This window comes from Idiotropiscis lumnitzeri, chromosome 12, assembly GCF_059441095.1.
Source record: "Idiotropiscis lumnitzeri isolate Australia: NSW breed Sydney's pygmy pipehorse chromosome 12, RoL_Ilum_1.0, whole genome shotgun sequence".
NCBI lineage: Eukaryota > Metazoa > Chordata > Actinopteri > Syngnathiformes > Syngnathidae > Idiotropiscis > Idiotropiscis lumnitzeri.
In genome coordinates, this window is record NC_142402.1 from 4,665,349 (window position 1) to 4,686,330 (window position 20,982).

General features: G+C 40.0%; 1 protein-coding gene across 4 annotated transcripts in view; it reads right to left on the bottom strand.

The window, feature by feature from the left end:
- astn1 (astrotactin 1) overlaps nucleotides 1-20,982 on the bottom strand; it is a 324,631-nt gene that overhangs the window by 11,684 nt on the left and 291,965 nt on the right. For all 4 annotated transcript variants that reach the window (XM_088310602.1, XM_088310600.1, XM_088310601.1 and 1 more), the window contains exons 19-21: nucleotides 18,359-18,492; nucleotides 13,957-14,108; nucleotides 2,238-2,373 (exon numbers count right to left, since the gene is read on the bottom strand). In XM_088310602.1, the coding sequence (XP_088166728.1) occupies nucleotides 2,238-2,373; nucleotides 13,957-14,108; nucleotides 18,359-18,492 (422 nt within the window). The remainder of the gene's footprint in view (nucleotides 1-2,237; nucleotides 2,374-13,956; nucleotides 14,109-18,358; nucleotides 18,493-20,982) is intronic.

Below are 20,982 nucleotides of genomic sequence, written 5' to 3' on the forward strand. Positions count from 1 at the left end.
ATGTATATCTCCATCTAGTGGCTGAAACGCTCATTGCATCCACATGCAGCACTAAACACATACTGTAGTTGCAAAACAGTATTTGACTATCCCCGGCCTGCAGGGAACAACTGCTAATGGCAGTGACCAGGAAATGAATTACATTATAAAGTTTGACTGAACTCACACTCTGAAAATAACTTTGAAGCAATAGATTTCATCACTTTTAAAATGCACGAGCCTACACGTGCATGTGCCGATGGTGCTTGTCACACAAAATTTCCCTCTAAGAAGAAGGTCATCTTCGGATGGGTTCTCTCTCTATAGAAAATATACGGGGAGCGAGACAGGGCCTTGGCTCAGTGACATGAATGTACTGCCAGACAGACTAGAGTGTGCAGGAACCCCGCTGTTACTGGGATTTAAAGGGCGTGCGGAGCTTTGTAGCACTCAGACTAAATACAGTACATCAAAACATTCCTTGTATTGTGATTTTCTTCTATTTTGTTTTTCTGCCTCTTGATCTTTTTCACACTCGCTTCTTAGACTCTCCCCGAACGCCGCCTCATTTCCTCTTTGAGACGTGTGTATTACTTCACTCCAGGCAAGTTGTCTGCGGGCTAAGTGTGAGCATGTGTACTGAGACAGTGAGCATCCGCTGTGTGCGTGCAGACTGAGAAATACATATGTAGTGTCTTGGTCACCTAACTCCCAGGGTAAATCGAGCATGGACTAAATCATCTTTCCATGACTCATTAACATTTCTCTTATGATAAAACCACATTGTTATTAATGCAGAATTATTATCCCACTACCTATTTGTGGGAATTGAACATTAAAAGATCATTTTGAAATAATTTCCAAATTGCCAAAATGAACCCAAATGATTGTAATTGATCTTCCTAAATGGTATGAGCAAATCACAAACATACCAATGATCCCAAGCTCATATCATAAATCTTGAAACATATTAATTTATCATCCTCAGTCTTAACGCAATTTAATAAATCCACTTCAGTGAAAATAAACTGATCTGAATCCTGAGTATCTGTGGACGAAAGCCAAAGCCAACACTTACAAACATGGTCATTATTAAACAGAAATTAAAAATTCACACTCTCCCTAAAAAACTTTAATAACAGCAAAAATCCGATAGGGAGAAAAAAAGGAATGAAGATTCTAATGGCCCGTGACTGACAGAGGCACTTAAAAATAGTATTGTATTTTCCATTTGCGGCATGAACGTGAAATCCCTGACATGCCTGCTTATGCATCACTTTGGATTTGCTGGAACCTCTAATGAAAATAACTTCATTTTCCCTTAAAATTAGTCATGACCTCATGTAGTGGTAATGAAAGCCTGTAATGCCCACAATGTCATAAATTTGCCCTTTTTGAAATGCAATAGGCCCATAACTTAATTACTGCCCAATAATGTAATTAAAAAATCAAGAACCTATAATGGAATAACTCTTGGCCCAAAATGCAAAAATGTATGACTTTGTTGGCTGGTTATTACCACCTGCTTGGAGGTGTTGCTAGCTCAAGTCATGTCTGTATTTGAACCATTTGCTTGTTTAATTTAATGGTTAAAAATATTATGTCCCCCTTTGCTTTCCAATTTAAATTCCAACAATTTTGATTTACAAACATAGGCAATTACTTATATTTTGCGTGTAGGCCACGATGCAAACAGTGCTTTTTTGAGCAGGTCGTGAAATATTCTGAAATTAAATGACCACACGCTAGTGATGAAAAAATTTAAACTTTTATATTCATTATTCGGGGACGGTTAAAATTATCAGTCCTCCTTCTAAAGATTTGTAATGTTGATATCTACTGTTCTTAATTTTTTAAACATTTTTAAGACCATGAACTGTAAAGTAGAACATGAAACATGAGCTACAAAATAACTAAAAAAAAAAAAGAATTCCGGACCTATGTGGATTTTTTTCCATGAACTCCAGCTTTCTCCCACATTCCAAAAACATAGATGTTAGGTAAATTCAATACAAAGCTACAGTCGGAATGTGAATGTGAATTGTTGTGCCATGTGATTACATGCCACGATTTACCTGTGACCCTGAACAGGATAAGCAGTCGAAACTGGATTTATGGAATCATTTTTTTTTTCCAGCTATAATTTTGGGAGCATTTTTTATCGCATTCTTTAAAACATCTATACAAATACATCCTTTACAAAAAAACCTTTTCCAGATGTCTGGAGTTCATAACTTGAAGTGTACTGAGTTGCTTACATATATGTGGTGTCAGGCTCCAGACAGCGGATGATCATGCTGACAGAGGAGGACTGCAGGTTTGGAATGTCCCCTAACATCACACATGGAGACCTGGCGCCAGACAAGATATCATCCACGAAGCTCAGAAGTGTTTCTGAAGCACAGAGACAGGAACAGGACTTAAACAATACTAACAGTACGGCAAACTCATTCAAATGTTTAAATTGAACTTCTGTAACTTAATGGACACAGTGGCTGTATAGAAATTGAGGTTCATGAAAAAAAATAAATTGACTTCTTGACATATTACTCCCTTGTAAATCAGTCTGTAGTGTGCACTCTGAGCTCAACCAATCAGAGGGTTAAACATTGCAGACTAATTAGCTGAACCAATCAGAAGACGGAACAATACAGACACCAATCTTAGTCATTGCAAAGGCACGGAGCGGTGAATTTAAATTCTGATTTGTTGCCATTTCACAGTGTGCATATTTGTCTGTGCGTGTGGGTTCAATGGCGGCACTCTGAATTCGGAAGCACTTTGGCAGGTTACATTTAAATGGCAACATATATAAGTTGAAATGGGACTGGTACACCCTGAATTCGTTGCCAGCAAATCGCAGGGCACACAAAGACCAAAAATCTTCCACCCTCACAATCACACCAAGGGTCAATTTAGAGTTTCCCATTAACCTACCATGCATGTTTTTGAAATGTGGGAGGAAATCAGAGAACCCGGAGAAAACCCATGCAGGCACGCAACAAGGCTCGAAAGGCTCTCCTGCTCTTGACATTTAACTCAGCCCAAAACGTAACGGTCGATAAAAAGTGCTATCAATTTTTTGTTTCATTGAGAAATAAAGAATCTCTTTCTCTCTCTCGCTCTATATATCGTATATAAAAAACACTACACTGCACAACCACTTTAGAAGTTGGCAACTTGGCAAACAAGGCATCCTAGCTTTATTATAATTAGGACTCATGCCTACCTGCATCTAAATTTAGAAGCGGTATGCATTGCGCTTATTGTAATTCAAAGTCTCTGGACTGTTAAAACTGCAAACTGTAGTCTGTATTATCAAAATATTGTAAAATAATATTTTTGTTGAATTTTTACGACACAATTCTTACCATGGTCTTTTTTTTAATCTTGCACACAAGAAAAAACAGTTTTTGAAAAAACAAAACCTAATAAAAACTTACAAAACTGCCCAGAAAACGAATTAATTAGAACTAACTACATTAAAATAAATATATTAAAAAATAAATTCAATAAAAACTTAAAATAACCCGGTTCGGACGGCCCCAGCTTGAGTTGGTGCAGAAAATTCAACTATTTATGCTCCAAAGTGATGAGAGGCGAAATGTCTTCTCAGACAGATTAGTCCTGACTGAATGCCCTGAGAAAGAAATGACCTGGATGAATGAGAATATCCACAAGCACATTTTCTCTGGATCCCTTTAAGTGACGGCATTCACTACATATGCCTTTATTTCTGTTAACCTGAAGTAGCCGAACCACAGCAAACAGACCATTAAAACAATTTGAGGAACCCTACTGTGCACAGTGCACTGTTATACCGAGGCGAAAGCTTCATGTCAGAGGAACACAGAGTGCAGAATTATGTGCTTCAATCAAAGCAGACCAGTAATACAGTGAACACGATGTGCTGCCATGGCATTTATAGACAGGCCTCAACACCAGGGGAATACAAATCATACAGAGGAACAAAAACATTTCTCTAGCGGGTTGAAGCACTGCAGCGCACACAGGAAAAATGGTTCTGTAACTTGCGCAACTTTCACAGTTGGTTTCTTGGCAAGCTATTGAGTTGTATACTTCGGAAAACAGAGTGTGGATAAATCTGATTGTTCATGATTCCTGAATATTGTTTTCATCTGATTAAATGCTGAACAAAGCATATTTTCATCACAGAAAGTCCCAATGTGTGGTCTCTTTCACAAAGTTGTTTTGTCGATACTTACGCAGTGTGGATCACACGAAGAAGACAGATTGATAAAACAAGCCAAAAAGAAAAGTTTAGCGTTTCTTCTCGAGCATGATCAAACTAATCTACAAAAAAACAACCATTTTCCATCCGTCCATTTTCTGTACCGCTTCTCCTCACAAGGGTCGCGGGGGCTGCTAGGGCCTATCCCAGCTATCTTCGGGCAGTGGGCGAGGGACACCCCGAACTGGTTGCCAGCCAATCACAGGGCACACAGAGACAAACAACCATCCGCGCTCACACTCATACCTAGGAGCAATTTAGAGTGTTCAATCGGTCTGCCATGCATGTTTTTGGAATGTGGGAGGAAACCGGAGTACCCGGAGGAAACCCACCCAGGCACGGGGAGAACATGCAAACCCCACACAGAAAGGCCGGAGTCAGAATCAAATCCACAACCTCTGCACTGTGAGGCCATCGTGCAAACCATTATGAATCTTAAATTATAATGCTTTTTTGAACGTAGACCACCAAACTGTCCTAATATGAATCTGCACCAAAGTTCCAAGATATGCAACTCCTGTATAATGAAAGCCTATATTTTGTTATTTGGATGAATGTAATTTAATTGGAAAAGCAGGAAAATTACACAACTGTAGGCGGCACGTTGGACGACTGGTTAGCACGATAGCCTGCAGGTTTTGATTCCAGCTCCAGCCTTCCTGTGTGGAGTTTGCATGCTTTCCTCGTCCCTGCATGGGTTTCCTCCACGTACTCCGGTTTCCTCCCGCATTCCAAACACATGCGTGACAGCTTGATTGGACAATCTAAATTGCCCCAAGGTATGAGTGTGAGAGCGAATGGTTGTTCGTGTACGTGTGCCCTGCGATCGGCTGGCAACCAGTTCAGGGTGTCCCCCGCCTACTGCCATAAGTCAGCTGGGATAGGCTCCAGCATCCCCTGCGACCCTCGTGAGAAAAAGCAGTACAGATAATGGATGGAGGGATGAACACGGACCTCGAATTCAAATGTTCGTGAAGAATGTCTTCAGCGATTCCTTCTATTCCGAAAAGCGAAATATCGGTGATGCTGCTTCCCTGGACATTTAGTTCCTCAAGTACAATCTATTCACCAAAGCCTTGCCCTCATGATTTACTGTTCAGAGTCCTTGTGTCTCTTGAAGGTGCTGTAAATATCTAACAGAAACTGATTATTAATACAGTAGAATTACATAACAGTTGAACTATTGGTGGGAAAAACAAGAATGTTAAAAAAATAGGGAACTATATCTTCCATCATTTGGTATAACATGCTGTACTTCCCACAATGTGAGAAATATGACCCTATATTTAGTTTTTGCCGTGCAAGCCAACCAGCACGTCCAAAGATGACACTGGAGTGCTGTTCGGCTCATTTGCGAAATGTTTTAAATCTGTCTATTTAGTAAAAGTGCCGACATCTCGAAGTGGCAGGACCTTCATGTCTGATAAGACCTGGTTGGGCATCAAAGGTTCGGGCTGGTGCTATGAGGGATAAAGGAGGTTGTAAAAGTACGATCATAAATTGATTTTTCAAATTTATTACTCTAGGCATAGCGCTACCGATTCTTTTGTTCAGCCAGCTAGCCACATATCATGCCAAACAGTTTTATGGGTCGAACGGCTATTAAAAGTGATCACTGAAGTTAAAATATATTGAATAGCGTACAAAAATGAGTCCTAAGATCATTTTATTTTACGAGTGAGAATATTTATTCTTCGACTGTAAGCAGTAATTTAAAAGAAAAATGGGTCCCTCTTTACAACCACCTGTTGCGAAGAATGAAAGTGAGGCCATGAAAATGAGAACATGGTTGAAGGAGAATCAAGATTGTAAATGGACTGAAGCTCATGAGAAATTGGCGACTAGAACTATTTATGGCACAAATTTGCAAAATGAATACATTCAGAAATGTCAGGTAAGCGCAATATTTTTTCCAGGTTGGTATTCCTTTAAAAATGTTTTCAATGCAAAGGAATACAGGAACACGCGGTTGAGACCCTGTTTTACTTGTCCTTCAGCTGGAGATGTTTACCCTTTGCATTCTTCAAGTCTGATTGGTTGGAAAATCAGGGATTGCCAGGAGACTGATTCATGAGAGTTATGGGATCGCTCACCTTTTGAAGTTGTGCCTGCTTTTGTCAGTTCAGTTGTGCAGGCCCTGAGCAGGCAGTGTGTGGGTGTGTGTGTGTGTGTGTGTGTGCGTGCCTGTTGACCCTTCACGTCACTCTGTTTTCCCCCCACTTCTGAATGGAAAGGAGGGTTGCTTTAAAGATAAATCTGTTCTTGTATTGGAATCTTTGCTTGAAAGCAGCATTCGCATGATTGTCCAATATGGAAACTCAAAAGTAGCAAATGCAAAGTTAAAAGTCGATTGAGGGGAAAAAGTGGAAAATTGCAAACAGAAAATTGAAAAGTGGTGAAGCGCTGACATCTCAAGCTGAGGACAAATTGTTTTTGTTGGATGAAGATGTTAAAGGATGTCCCAAGAAAATTATAGATTAGTTTAGCTTGAGGTCCATATTTGCTGATTGTGTGGGCAGGACACTTTCTGGATTGGAACGTCGTACTGTATTGAAAGACAACAGCACTTTTGGGCTTTTGATGACATTTCAGGTCATCAGGAAGTGAAACATTAACAACAAAGAAGTTTGCTTGCTTTTGGATACATTGACATATACACCAATTGTAGGTGTCTTCCTGAACAATCGCCACACTGATGACAATTTACAGCATGAGCTCGACTGGATGATACGTGAACATTCCTAAAATCTGCAGCTATCTTTGGGACAGCGAATGTACTTTCATTGATTGCGGGTCATTGAAATTGACAATTAAACTGACAAGTTTATATGCGCCATCGACATTGTCATTGCCGCATGATTTGCACTGGACTCATTCGCAATCAGTGCTTTGGCAGACGCATGAAACTGATGACCCGATGAAAGAAAGGTGCAGGAGAAAAACAACAAGGGTACCGACACAGAGTAAAGCACATGAAGATACCGTAAGCAGAGTGACATATACAAAAACACAAACGCACAATTCCAACTGGCAGCTGAACCCTGCACTAAAAAACATCTGGAATTTGTTGTCTCCCTTTCCGCTGTGGAAGGGCAAAAAGAGACCAGCTGCAACGCAAAGAAAACTCTCCTAGCTGTGATTATTTGGCACTTCATTGGTTTGATTGGTTCAATTAGCGCAAGTTATGTGAACGTCTGAAAAACAACAACCTTATACTTTAGGACGGGGGACGTGAAGGGAGGGTGGGAGCTCTACTTTCGTTGATGAAAAAAAACATATTTTACGAAGAGATGGAATGACACTTCCATCTACAGTCTCTCCTTCTCACTTGCGTGTAATTTCTGTTTGATGTGAGCTCTTAACCTTCCACTTACTTCATTGCGCCATAAATCATACTTTTTTTTTTTTAAACAGCTTCTTTCGCGGGGCGATAAGATGTCGAATAATTTGATCAAATTATCCCTCGCCTACTGATAGCAGTTGCCGTGAGAGAGCTTTGCACGCAAATCCTCAAATTTGCCAAACGCATCAATGAAAGAATGCAACACTTGAAACGCGGATAGGAGCTAAAAAGCGTTGTCTAAAAGGGATAAAAGTTGCACGCCTGTTTTATGTTTTCTGCATTTGATTTATGCATGGTTTAAAAGTCATTTATGTTTTCTTCTTCGGTTCTCTCCACATTTTGATTACCGCCCGCCCTTTTTTCTCTGTTTGTCTCACATTCGTACTCCTCTGATATGTGAAGTCCACATTGACAGCATTTCAATGTGCGTCTAAAGTGTTCAGGCTGCCCATCAGTTGCACTAAGCACGGCAGTGAAACTATACAGATCAAGCAGCTCTCGCTGGCTTTTGCATAACAAGTGAAACACAACCCAAACAGAAGTTCAAATCCAAAACACACAGCTCTCCAAAACTGAAGCTGTAAACTGGTAACAGCCAACAGTTTCACAATGAGGCCTTTTGGTATGGAACTTTGGAACATCCTGTTTTCAGCTAGTATAATGTTCATTCTATTTACTTAACAAGTCCTTTTGGTAGTGCTAATGGTAATTAAAATATGTCCGTGCTTAAGAATGTGAACCTAAACCGGTCGGCTGAGGCTCACTAGGATCTTTGTAAAAGTTGGCTTGACCAATATCATTTCACTGTCAATACGTGTACTTGCATCTAACGGGCAGCTGCGGACAAGTGGACAAGAATACATCCTGTGGCTCTCAGGATCCCAATTTCAATTTTATTGCCAATAAATAGGAATGGTGATGCGTAGTGCTCCCCCGCAAGATAAAAATGAGTTTGGTAGGTATTCACTTGCACATCTCTACTCATGCCTACTTCAACCTCTGAAAATATAGAATCGGTTGCCTCAATCTTCCCAAGTTTGTGACAGCAATAAACGTTTTACGCAAAGGAATTCACATTTAATGTACATAAATATTTTCGGAGATTGAAGTGACAATGACAAAAGATGTACACATGAAGTTTGGTGACTGTTTGCTTATATTGTCAACTTTTATGGGAAAATAAGACCCAGCAACTTAGGAAAGAATAGCGAACAGCTTGCGTGCATTTTTTTTTGAGGGATTGGCGTCAAATATGTATACATGCGTGCAAAAAAGCTAATTGTAACATCATTAATTGTATTAATAATTATTATTAATAATTAAGTAGCATAGACTCTGTATAATGTCCTGCTCAGGTGGATAAACTGGATGTCTTACTTGAACATCAATGTAGTTTCACTGACAGTGAACATCTGGTGATAATCTGATATTTCGAGTCACACACGAGAAAAACAAAAGCCAACTTTACATTAAATTCCAGCATAACAAACACAGCAATGTGAAGTAATTGTCCGAGTATGCATGTGAATGAATTTTAGTCTGTTCTGTGTTCCCCTCACCCTAGAGCAAACCTCCGCTCATTCGTCAATCAAATGTGTTATCAGTTTACTTGCTCCGTTCTTGCTTCAAAGCAGCACTTAGTAAGCCAAGTGCGACCCTCACTTGACTTAAAGCAGATTTCCTACTCAAGAAACTTCCAGACATCAACCAGGTTACTATACATATGTGAGCTTGTGGGCATGTACTTACACTATGATCTCACTTGTTGTGCCTGAAGCTTGTTAAGGGAGACATTCCTGTACAAAGGAGCTATCATCACCTCTGATACATGCTCTGGTTACTTCAGAGATCATCTTACAATAAAATACTATGTATATATATATATGTATATATATGTGCGTGTGGGAGTGTGTGTGGGTGTGTACACACACATACATACATACATACATACATACATAGGGCTACCGGCTGCACGGGGACCGACTGGTAAGCACGATGAGTGCAGAGGTGCAGGGTTCGATTCCGGCTCCGGCCTTCCTGTGTGGAGTTTGCATGTCCTCCCCATGCCCACGTGAGTTTTCTCTGGGTACTCCGGTTTCCTCCCACATTCCAAAGACATGCATGGCAGGTTGATTGAACACTCCAAATTGTCGCTAGGTGTGAGTGTGAGCATGGATGGTTGTTTGTCTTTGTATGCCCGGTGGCTAGCTGGCAACCAGTTTGGGGTGTACACTGCCTACTGCCCGGCATTAAATGCACTAGGCGTGTCAATTTTAGGTTAGCTTAGCATTTAGCATGGCTTCTCCATCTTTTCTTGTCATCCCTCTGTGACTATGACACTTGTCAGAAATGTAGTTTATTCGTCACCACGCAAGTGATGATTCCTGTCTTAGGAGCGACTCAACAATGCGTTTAGGTGCACTAGTAGCCAGCCAAAGCCTTTGTTATGTAGCTGCTTCTACAAAAGTAGCACAGAGCTTCCCTCGACCTCAGACTATCCTTGGTAGGCGACGTGACCCCGGTCGTTGAGGACCAACCCAGGGTTCAAATATTTATTCAAAGTGCTCAATGTCGCACTGACAACAGGTGAATGAACGAACTTCTTATTCCACTGAAAGCTCTCTCTGAAAAAGTTTTTTTTATTTATATTTTTAAGAAAAGCTTATAAGGAGCGATCTGCATCTTATACTTAATTCCCTATTGAGAACAAAAGCTACGTTTTTGCTGTAGTTTTATGCCAGTCTAGCTGGTACACATCTGCAAGACAGCACAAAAACACATCAAAACGTCACCCTCTTAAAATAATGGCCAAAGTCATATTTTGAGCAAAAAAACATTTTTTGCCTTAAACATCTCTGTGGATATTGGCCACCGCTGCCAAAATCAGCTATTTCTTTAGTTAAACTGATTAATCAATTAATTATACACTGAAATGAAATGATTAATGCATGTAACGGAATCAGAATGTGGTTCCTGACAAACGGATTATATTAGGAGGGTGACAATATGCTGAGAAAGATGAAGAAAGATGAAGAAAGTGTTACTTGTCTTTATGTTGGCATTCAGTAAAACTACATTGTATCTCTGTTTTGAAAACAAATCGAAAGCAGCAGTTTTAGGAAGCATATTAATTCAAACTGTAGAACACACTTATAAACCTCATCCCAATCCAAAGTACCACCGTGAAAGTATCCAAAGACATGAGGCAGCCGAAACGATCTGACTTCCGTGATTGATTTTCCTTGTCACTTGACTAGAACATTCACATTAAAGCACGATTAAAGTTGCTTGATACCTACATGCATTAATCATTAGCTCCATTTTATTACCCCATTAAACTGTATGGTACGCCTGTCTGCTTAAATACAGGCTAAGTTGGTGGATTCAGTTTTGACTGATGACTGGTTCTCCATTGTTTTTGGATCATTTTATGGTGGACCCTTGTTTTACCCTACAGTTTATGCTTACTAAAAATTCCAAGGTAAGTGGGTGGAAAAAAAATACATTTTTGAGTGTGGTAAGGAACAAAGGGGTTAAAAAGAGGGCAGACTAAAAAAAAAAAAGAAAACAAGCAAAAAGAAGCCAACATTTAGAACTTTTGGAATACAAATCAATGGGACAGGAGGAATGGGAGATTAGAGAAAGCTTGAGGAGGGCATAAAAAGCACAGAAGAATGAAACACAGCGAAGGAGAAGTTGAACTCGCGGAGAAATGTCCATCGGTTCATGTAAGTTTGATTTCCAGGGATGAAAGACAGACAGCTGAAATCAAAACCACACTGTTCAGTCTGCTTTCAGCCTTTCACAATTTTTGTGCCTGTCTTTGATTTCTTTGCTCTGTCTATCACCCCACTGCTTGGTGGTCTGTTCACCCCCTCGCTCCCCCACTCTCTGAATATTCACAACCGGCCACCTTTGCCTCTTTGTTCACTTCACATCAGGGTGTGTTCACCAAAAGTAATCAATCATCTCCTACAGTCGAACTGAGTTGAACGCTCACTGCATAATGCATTGAATGCAAGCTCAGAGCAGCAGACATATAAATAGGAGCACACACACCCACACACACGCGCACCCCAACACGCACGCACACGCACGTACACACACAAAAAGTTACCAAAAAAAATTAAACTGACAACAAGCCACCCGTGATTAAACAATTTTGAATCTGATCAATCAGTTCACAAGGAGTATGAGGTAAAACACAATTCAGATCTGAAAGTCACCATTACTGTATACTGTTGCATCTATTTAGCCATGTTAAACGAAATAAAGTAATAAATAATAATACTTTTATCATTGCAGTACTTTTATCATTGCAGTACTTTTCTATCGTTGCAGTACTTTTTACCATTACAGTACTTTTATCATAGCAGCATTTTCTATCATTGCAGTACTTTTCTATCATTTCAGTACTCTTACCATTACAGTACTTTTATCATTGCAATATTTTTATCATTGCAGTATTTTCAATCATTCAGTAGTTTTTATCATTACAGCGTTTCCCCCTCTGTATAATGGACAGGCATTAGGAGTGTTTCTTTACACTTAGATACGTTTATACTGTGTATATTTGTATGCTTTTTATGAATGTCTGCTGCTAATGTTGTACATTAACGGCTACATTACGCCGCCGACTCTGTGTGATCTATATCTTTGCTGCTGTAACACCTCAAATTTCCCCATTGTGGGACTAATAAAGGACATCTTTATCTTTATCTTTATAAATATATAAAGGGGAAAGAAAATGGTTTTGGTCAAAGTCAAACTACTATGAATGCCTATCTTTATTGCTACTAATGACTACCATCTTGTGGACTGTTTGAAAACTACACCACTTTCCAGTTTTACCCACCTTTGTCAAGCCAGCCGTTTTATATTAGAACAGACTCCCATTACGTCACTGAACAAAATTGTCACAAAAAGTATGAAAATTCATGTAATGATTATCTTGCCTTAATTTATTCACAAATTAATTATTCAGTTCGAACGATGGCCTGTTAAATTGAACACAAAGCTGATTCAGTATATTTGCAATTAGGTATTTTTAGTGCCTTGTATTCTGATTAGGGCTGAATGATTTATTGTTTTGGGACCAAAATCGGAAGCTCAGACAACGCAATTTTGTGATCGTCAAAGCTGCGTTTTTTTTTTTTGTTTGTTTGTTTTTTAACAGGGCTCTTGTGCCCCACGCTCACGAAGAAGATCACCCTAACCAGCGGCGTGCTAATGAAAAAAATAATTAAAAAGCGTCACCCTGTCGCCCGTAGTCCCGGAAGTAATTTATTTAACCGCTGCTTGAATGCTAGGCGCCAAGATATCTTGCGCAGCAGCAGTACAGACTTTATTTGCGCTCACAGGCCAGAACACGTAAACGGATGACGTCATCATGACGAAGAGGTTCGATGTCAAACGTATATTAAATATTTATCATCGCATCAATAACATTTGCATTTTGCTTCACAGACTACAGAGTACTAAGTTTTGAAATTTGCACTATAATGGGTCTCAAAATTATATATTTTAATCAATTCAGCTTTTGCTCAGGGACTTGATTAGGATTTTATTGACATATAATCTGACATTTATTAAAAAATTACATTATTCTGAAATGCAAAACATTTTGAGGTTTAAAAAATGCTTTTTCATATCCACAAATGCGCATAAATACGAAATTATACTTAACAGCAGGTAGTTATTAAAAAACCTGAGAAAGAACTGCCCTTCCTCACAAAACCTCTTTAGCGTCATTGCATTATTACAGTAAGAGCTTTTATTGTTTTAAATGATAGAATGGAATTTACTGTCATTTTTGCAAATCTAACTGCACATTGTGACGAAAATTGCAATTTAAATCGAAATTGCAATATCTGAAAAATCGTAAGACATTTTTTCCTAAAACCGTGCAACCTTAATTCTGATGGAGGTGCATTTAACTTTTCTGCCTTTCACTATTTGTCACTGGCATAGTTAGATGAACCAAGATATATTTGGAATTAGTAAGTAATAAATTTCTGACAAATTCTGAGCTTTCACAGCGCACTAGTATGCCAGGTAGGGATGGGAAACGAAAAACAACTTCCAGGACTTGCTACATCGGCTAAGCTTGTTTCCGGGTTTGGTCAACTGACAAATCACAATGCAAGCCCGAGGGCAGTCTGTTGACTTTAATTTCGGTCGACAGCTGAGGATGGTATTGGGCAAAATGGTGCCCCCCTGAGATGGATAAAAAAATGAATATACCATTTTAATTCTTATTTTTACAAATGCAATATTAATCAGAATGTTGTTCTTTGTCTTGTGCGGGCACACCCACATTGTTAGTTTGTAGAATGTTGAACTGAGTAGGTCACAAGATGTAAGATGTTCTAAGTAAAAATACCTGTCTCAACTTTGGAGTGGTCAGTCCTCTCAGTCACCTTCTCCTGGCTGATGAGGTAATCAATGATCCGCACACCAATAGGCGGTTCTGTATGGTTCCATTCCATGATGAGCAATGAGCTACTCGGCTCATAAGTGTAAGACAGTTTCAGCCTGGAAACAAGATTAAAAAAAAAAAAAAAAAAAGAGCGTGACTTCTTGGTTACACACTGTAGCTCCACAAAAGACAAATGTAACCTGTAGTTAGTGCAGATCGGGAGTTGTTTATAATTCACACATGAAGCGAACCATACCAAGTCTGTTTGGAAGCGCACCGTGACCACCTCCACAAGTTTGCACCGCACCAGGATTCCTTTGTGTGTATGCACACCTACATGATACGTCTGGAGCAGTGTGGGGAAAGAAAGCCTGGTATGTTTGAAGAGGACCAAACAGTTTTTTTCCCCCTCATAGCTTCCGACTTATTTGGAATAGGTTACATTAGCTCATTTGGACATTTTGTTGCGTTCTGGTCAAATTTGACCATTGTAATTGCAAATAGTTGCAGTCACTGATAAAAAGTAATTACCAGATTATAAAGCTGCTGCATGTGTTATTTCAAGGAAAAGGGAGAAAAACTTGCCATTCTCACCTCAATGCAATTTGTGATGAAAGTGGCGGTTATATTTCAGATCTAATATTCAGACAAAGATCCTACACAGCTGCTGCTTCAGAGTGCAATACTGCGATTGCCAAAAAAGAAAAAGAACTTTTAGAATATTAGCTCCAGATTTGCTGGGAAAAATATTTGCTTTTACAAAAATAAAAGTTGTATATTGAGATAATTTTGGCTTGGAAAGAAAAAAAATCATAGTGTCAAACACTGGCGTGACGACATTCTGCCAGTGGCTGAGAGGGCGCTTTGGCAACGTCAGAAGCGCCAGACCAGTGTATGTGCTCGCCAGCAGGCAGCGCTGAGTATGTGCTTTCTTTCTCCAACCTGTTTCGGCATCATTGAGAATTATATTGACGTCCACACTTTGACCAAAACCCAAAAAGTTAATCGTTGCTGGTCACTTATTTTTTCGTGAATGAAAGAGGAAAAAAAAAACTTTAGGGAGGGATCACTCACAAAACGTCAACTGGAAATATACATATATATATATATATATATATATATGTATATATCCATCCATCATCTGTACCGTTTCTCCTCACTAGGGTCGCGGGGGGTGCTGGAGCCTATCCCAGCTATCTTCGGGCAGTAGGCGGGGGACACCCTGAACTGGTTGCCAGCCAATTGCAGGGCACACAGAGACGAACAACCATCCGCACTCACACTCATACCTAGGGGCAATTTAGAGTGTTCAATCGGCCTGCCATGCATGTTTTTGGAATGTGGGAGGAAACCGGAGTACCCGGAGGAAACCCACGCAGGCACGGGGAGAACATGCAAACTCCACACAGTCGTCCACCGTGCCGCTATATGTATGTATGTATGTATGTATGTATGTATGTATGTATGTATATATATATATATATATATATATATATATATATATATATATATATATATATATATATATATATATATATATATATATATATATATAAGAACGACTGAACAAAAATGCACCAAACGTGAGATCATGTGATCACCTCCACAAAATCAAAAATACTGTGCCGATCTCCACTTAGGCTGAAGCGGACAAGAGCATGGTGCGCACATGAACCCTGACTGGTTGTATTTTGGACATTTAGCTTCGCCAGTGCTTCTCAATTCATTTCTGTTACGCCCGCCCCCCCAAGGTAGAAGAAAATAATTTGCGCCTCCACCCCACCACCTACTCTCTGCCGCTAGATAAATAATAGCATTTGTCTATAAAATAGTTGTAGGTACACCTCTGCATAACATCGTATCCTTGTTAACATAAAGAAAAAAAAGAAAGAGATATCATCAACTTACGAGAATTACCTTATTAAAATTGTTTATTAGACTGTAAAAGAGGTGCATCAATTTGCCTGAAATTCAAAAAATAATAATATCCTTGTTTTTAAGCATTAAACATTTTTGACAGACTTATTTCGCCATTTGCTGCTGAAAATAAAATGAAACAAAAACAATAAATAATGACAAATTTAAATTGACTCCAGCAACATTAACTCAGGAGCACAATACATAAAACACTTAAACCTGCAAAACAAAAATGAAAAAAACAATTTGAGCTGATTTTTTTTTTTCCAGAGCGCACATTCTCAAAGCAAGGTTTGAAGCATGATACTGCAACACTCAGTTCCTGCTCAATGTTTAGCTGGGACCTGGACTTGGTCTACTGGAGTGGATGTGTAATTACACTTCATTGTAATACTTCGGGGAAAAAAAAGCATGCTCCCCAGGGTCACACGCGCCCCCCTCAGCATTGCACTGGCATGGCTGCCCCACTATTTGAGAAGAACTGAGCTATACGCTAAAGTTGTGTCAATTCTCAAGAGGCAGACGGCAGCTGACAGCGGGCGACAGGCAGCCAGCTGGCGGATATGGATATTTATCCTTTCCCCTCCCCTCCCCGGCTAACAGTATGACAACAGCACGTCAATGAGCAACAATTTGCTTCAGGCTGCTAAAACAATAGGCGATGGCGCAACAAAATTAGCGCCTTACTGTTCAGCGAAAGGCTTTGTGGCGTGAATGGCTGTTGCCTCTCAAGCAGTCGAGTACGTTCATGTCCGACACCACTTGTAGCCGCAAAAGGAAGGCAAGCTAACGCTCATGGCTGAAATTGGAATAAAAAACGACCTACATCCTACTTCGTGGTCAGAAGAATCGGAATATGCGGCGCGTTGCAGGTATTAATGTCGCCTAAAGTAAATAAACTGGAGCCAGTCTACTCATTCCCACTACTCATTCCCACTTCATGCTCTGTAAATATCCTGACTGGTACTTTATGCCGCACGTCCCCACCGTGAATAGCAAAGCTGTACTGGGCGAGTGTCCTCCCAGCCCACATATATGTATCTCCGCCGGTGCATCTGCTCACTACCACATTTCCTCCTTCTCTTATAAATCAGCCTCAGAGAGGTTAATCCTTTTGATATGTTCAAGTGGTAATAAGTCAGGATGTCCACATGAATTTTGGTGCCAATTGATCACCGTTTTTGGACGGTACATGCCATAAAAGTACAATGGTTTTCAATGTAGAGTTTGTGATCGGTCCCTTTAGTGACTCGCACCGAGACATGGAGAGAGCGGATCGGGGAATGTCTGTATTCCTCATTAAAAGAAGGCATTTTTCAAGTTGTCACTTATTTCCTCCAAAATGAATGGATACAAAACAAAAAAGTTTCCCGATCAAAACATATTAAACTAAGCTTGTTAGTGAAAAGCTGGCCATCACGTCTGGATGATTCCTTAACATGAACACTTGACACCTTTTCTGTTCATGTGTATTTTTCGTGTAGCTAAATAACCTTGATTGTGTTATCATATCTGACACCTATTCAGCTAGATCTATATTCTTTTAGCAATGTGATATAACTTGCCTTCTAAGATGAAATGTTTTTTATCTGATATTTTGTAAAATAAACCTGTAAAAAAATGAGATTTATACTCCAGTTCGACTTATGAATGTTTTTTCTACCTCATTTTGCATTTTTGCGATAGTTCCACTTATACGCTGGAGCGACTTGTAGTCGGGAAAATACAATCGATAATACAACGTCAAAATTCTGAAGCAGTGTATAGCGCACTTTTATTTTAAAAACATTACCATAGAAATGAAAGTGCCATAACATTTGTTGGGCTTACACTTTTGACACTTTTGGTACCTGCCAGAATTTGTATCCCTTCGTAAGGTTACTTAGGAAAAAGGGGTCCAGCTCATATTCACTCCAGTTATTCAAAATGATCCCAAGAATATACAGAAAAAGTCATTTGTTGGTGGTTGGGGATCTTCATTCTGTGACTGGGGAGCATACAAACCTGCCAGAATCAGTATCCCCTAGTAACTTTACCTAGAAGAAGGGCATCTTGCTACAGTTCCTAAAAATTATATCGGGAATATGCAGAGTAACTCACTTGATGATTAGGTTTCACCTGTTTGGTTCACTTATGAAATTAATTACTGCCTGTCTTAACATGTATTTCTCAGTTTGCCTGGAAACGAGGATACATGCTGAAATTCACTATACTTCACATTCACTACTTAGCAATAACTATTTCTTTGCAAAACATTTTTCATCCATGATCTAAAAGAATTGACCTCCCTCCTATACTTTTGGTCGACACAAAATGCATTTTTAAGTACTGTATATGCACGTACATGAATAGATTAACCACAACCCAAAAGAAAAGTGCATCTTGTAACTTAACAGTAGTTTGACTTGTAGAATTAATATTATCTGTACAATATAAATAGGTTGCATACATTGGTTGTGGAAGTGGTGCACATGTAGGGAGTCCATCGGCGCCAAAGGCAGCGGAATCACACCGACACCAGTCATCAATTACGTCACCTCTCCCTGAACACCACAGCATGCTCATCATTGCCTCTTGAAGAGCCTGTGAAAAGGCGGGAAAAAGGAGGACAATAACCATTGTGTAAACAGAAGGATGATTGGATGATTCAAATGAAACAATTCATACAATAACAAATCTATATTTAAAAGATATTGGTGGGTATTGAGCATTGTCTCTAAGTAATACACCAGGGGGCGTGCAAGGTTATATTAAGATGAGATACAAAAAGTATTTTGGTATTCATGTGCTAGTTAGCAAATGTACATGTAATGCTCTTTACATGATGTTCCAGTGGGCCAAAGGAGCCGTGTTCGCCCAAAATGTAGTGCAGCGTGGGATTTTTGGTCATTTTTATCTCGGCGCTCGAGTCCTTTTAAGCTTTCTGATGGTCTATCATGAAATCTGTGAAGGGCTGACGGAGTCGGTCAGTTTGGCCTGCGCTCCCCCACGGATGCCGGTGCACTCCCTTCCGGTACATAATGTTCGGATGGGTTCCTTCACATTTCTCATTCAGATGAAGGTCTGACATGTTTTTCATATTCTGTCAAAGCTTTCTACAGATCAAACGTGGATTTTGGGCAATTTTTTGTGGCAGTGGCAGGCTCAAATAAAGCTCCACAGTCTGACTATCATCCCCAGATAGAAACATGGCAAAAGAGAACAAAACATGCACCTAACTGTACCCAGTGGGAATGTGATGCCCATTCAACATCAATATGACATCCAAAGATGGGCATTCCATCCCAGGGACGTACGGACAAACTGTTCCGTCCTGGACGGATGTTCATATTTGGGTCAGAGGCCGGAGGAAGAGAAGGTTTTTAAAAAGGACAGACAAAGCATGGATGGAAGTGGGATTTTGTGCGGCCCTTTAATCGTCCGCATCGTCCCCAACCGCCCACCCCTTTTGTGAAATACTAGTGGGTTGCTTAGCAGTAAGACGATTAAAATATATAGAAACCGTGATGGTATTTTTGTTTGATTGATGGCGACAGCCAATCACGACCTCACTGCAAATAATGTTCCGTACGAATACATCAATGTTTGCATGCGAGAGCCCCAATTGGGCCATTTTGTAACGTTTCAAGACATATCTGAAAAAAGGTGACATATTTGTAAATAACGAGAGCCGAGGACATTGAGGTAGACTGCCTTTTAAGGTAGCAGTCACGTAAAAAAAAAAATAAAAGCTTACGACTCTTAGTATGTCAGTAGACTACAATCACTCGTACCCAAAACGCATGTGGACATCTCCACTTAAGGTCACATCTACCGATAAAAATATGCCCCCAATATATTTTATTTTATGGATGAATCAATAGTGACATCAGCTTTGTAATGGGTGTCTCCATGAAGCGGAAAACACACTAAAATCAATACTTGGATAACCACTGTAATATTTTCAGAGGTTGGTGAACAAAAGTTAATAAATGAGTAACTGAAATGACAACATGTCAATTCATGCAACAACGGGAATAACAACAACAACAACAATATAAATATAAATATATATATACAGTAATACCCCGGTTATCGCGGTTAATGGGGACCGAGACCACCCGCGAAAACTGAAAATCCGCGAAGTAGCGGCGCACCTTCAAAAATGCTTAAAAAAAAAAAGGTGCGAAGTAGCGGCGCACCTTCAAAAATGCTTAAAAAAAAATAATATAAAAAATATATATATATGTATATATATATATATATATATATATATACGGGTAGAGAGAGAGAGAATGAAATTCATGTTATAACAAAAAAAAAATTTATTATTAAAACTTATTTTTTTATTCCCCAGCCATTATTTTTGTATTTATTCAATTACTTCTTTTTGTATTTATTTAATTACTTCGACTTTTACCTGCTGGTACGCCGTCCGGTGTGCCCTGTGAAATGAAGGGTGGCATTCTTCATTTATTTATTTATTCATTCATAACTGACAGCCTCGCGCTGCGCTCGTGCCCGGGCGGAAGAGGTGCTCCTCTCCGGCTTAATTGTCACGCACGCCTGACCTGCTCCCCCGAAGCGTGTCTCCGTTCGGTTGAACTCGGTTTCATTTCGCCCCGCCCGTGCCCGGGGAAGGTGCTCCTATTCGGCTTCACTGTCACGCGAGCATGCCCTCCTCCCCCGGAGCTTCCATTCGGTTAAACTTAGGGGCCGCTTGACACTGCCCGTGCCCGGGGAAGGTGCTCCTATTCGGCGTAACTGTCACGCACGCCGGCCGGCCTCCTCCGGAGCTTTCGTACGGTCCGAACCGCGCGAAACGTCGCCCCGGATCGTGCCGGGGGAACGTGCTCTCCTCTTCGCCCACGCTCTTCTTCGGCGCACGCCGGCCATCTAACCGCTCCAGCGCCCCCTCGTGCCGCTCGGCGAAACTACAATGCCCCCGAATATTTTTTAGACCCGCGAAGCACTGAACCCGCGAAAGGTGAACCACGAAGTAGCGGGGTATTACTGTATATATATATATATAAATATATATATATATATATATATATATATATATATATATATATATATATATATGAAGAATTA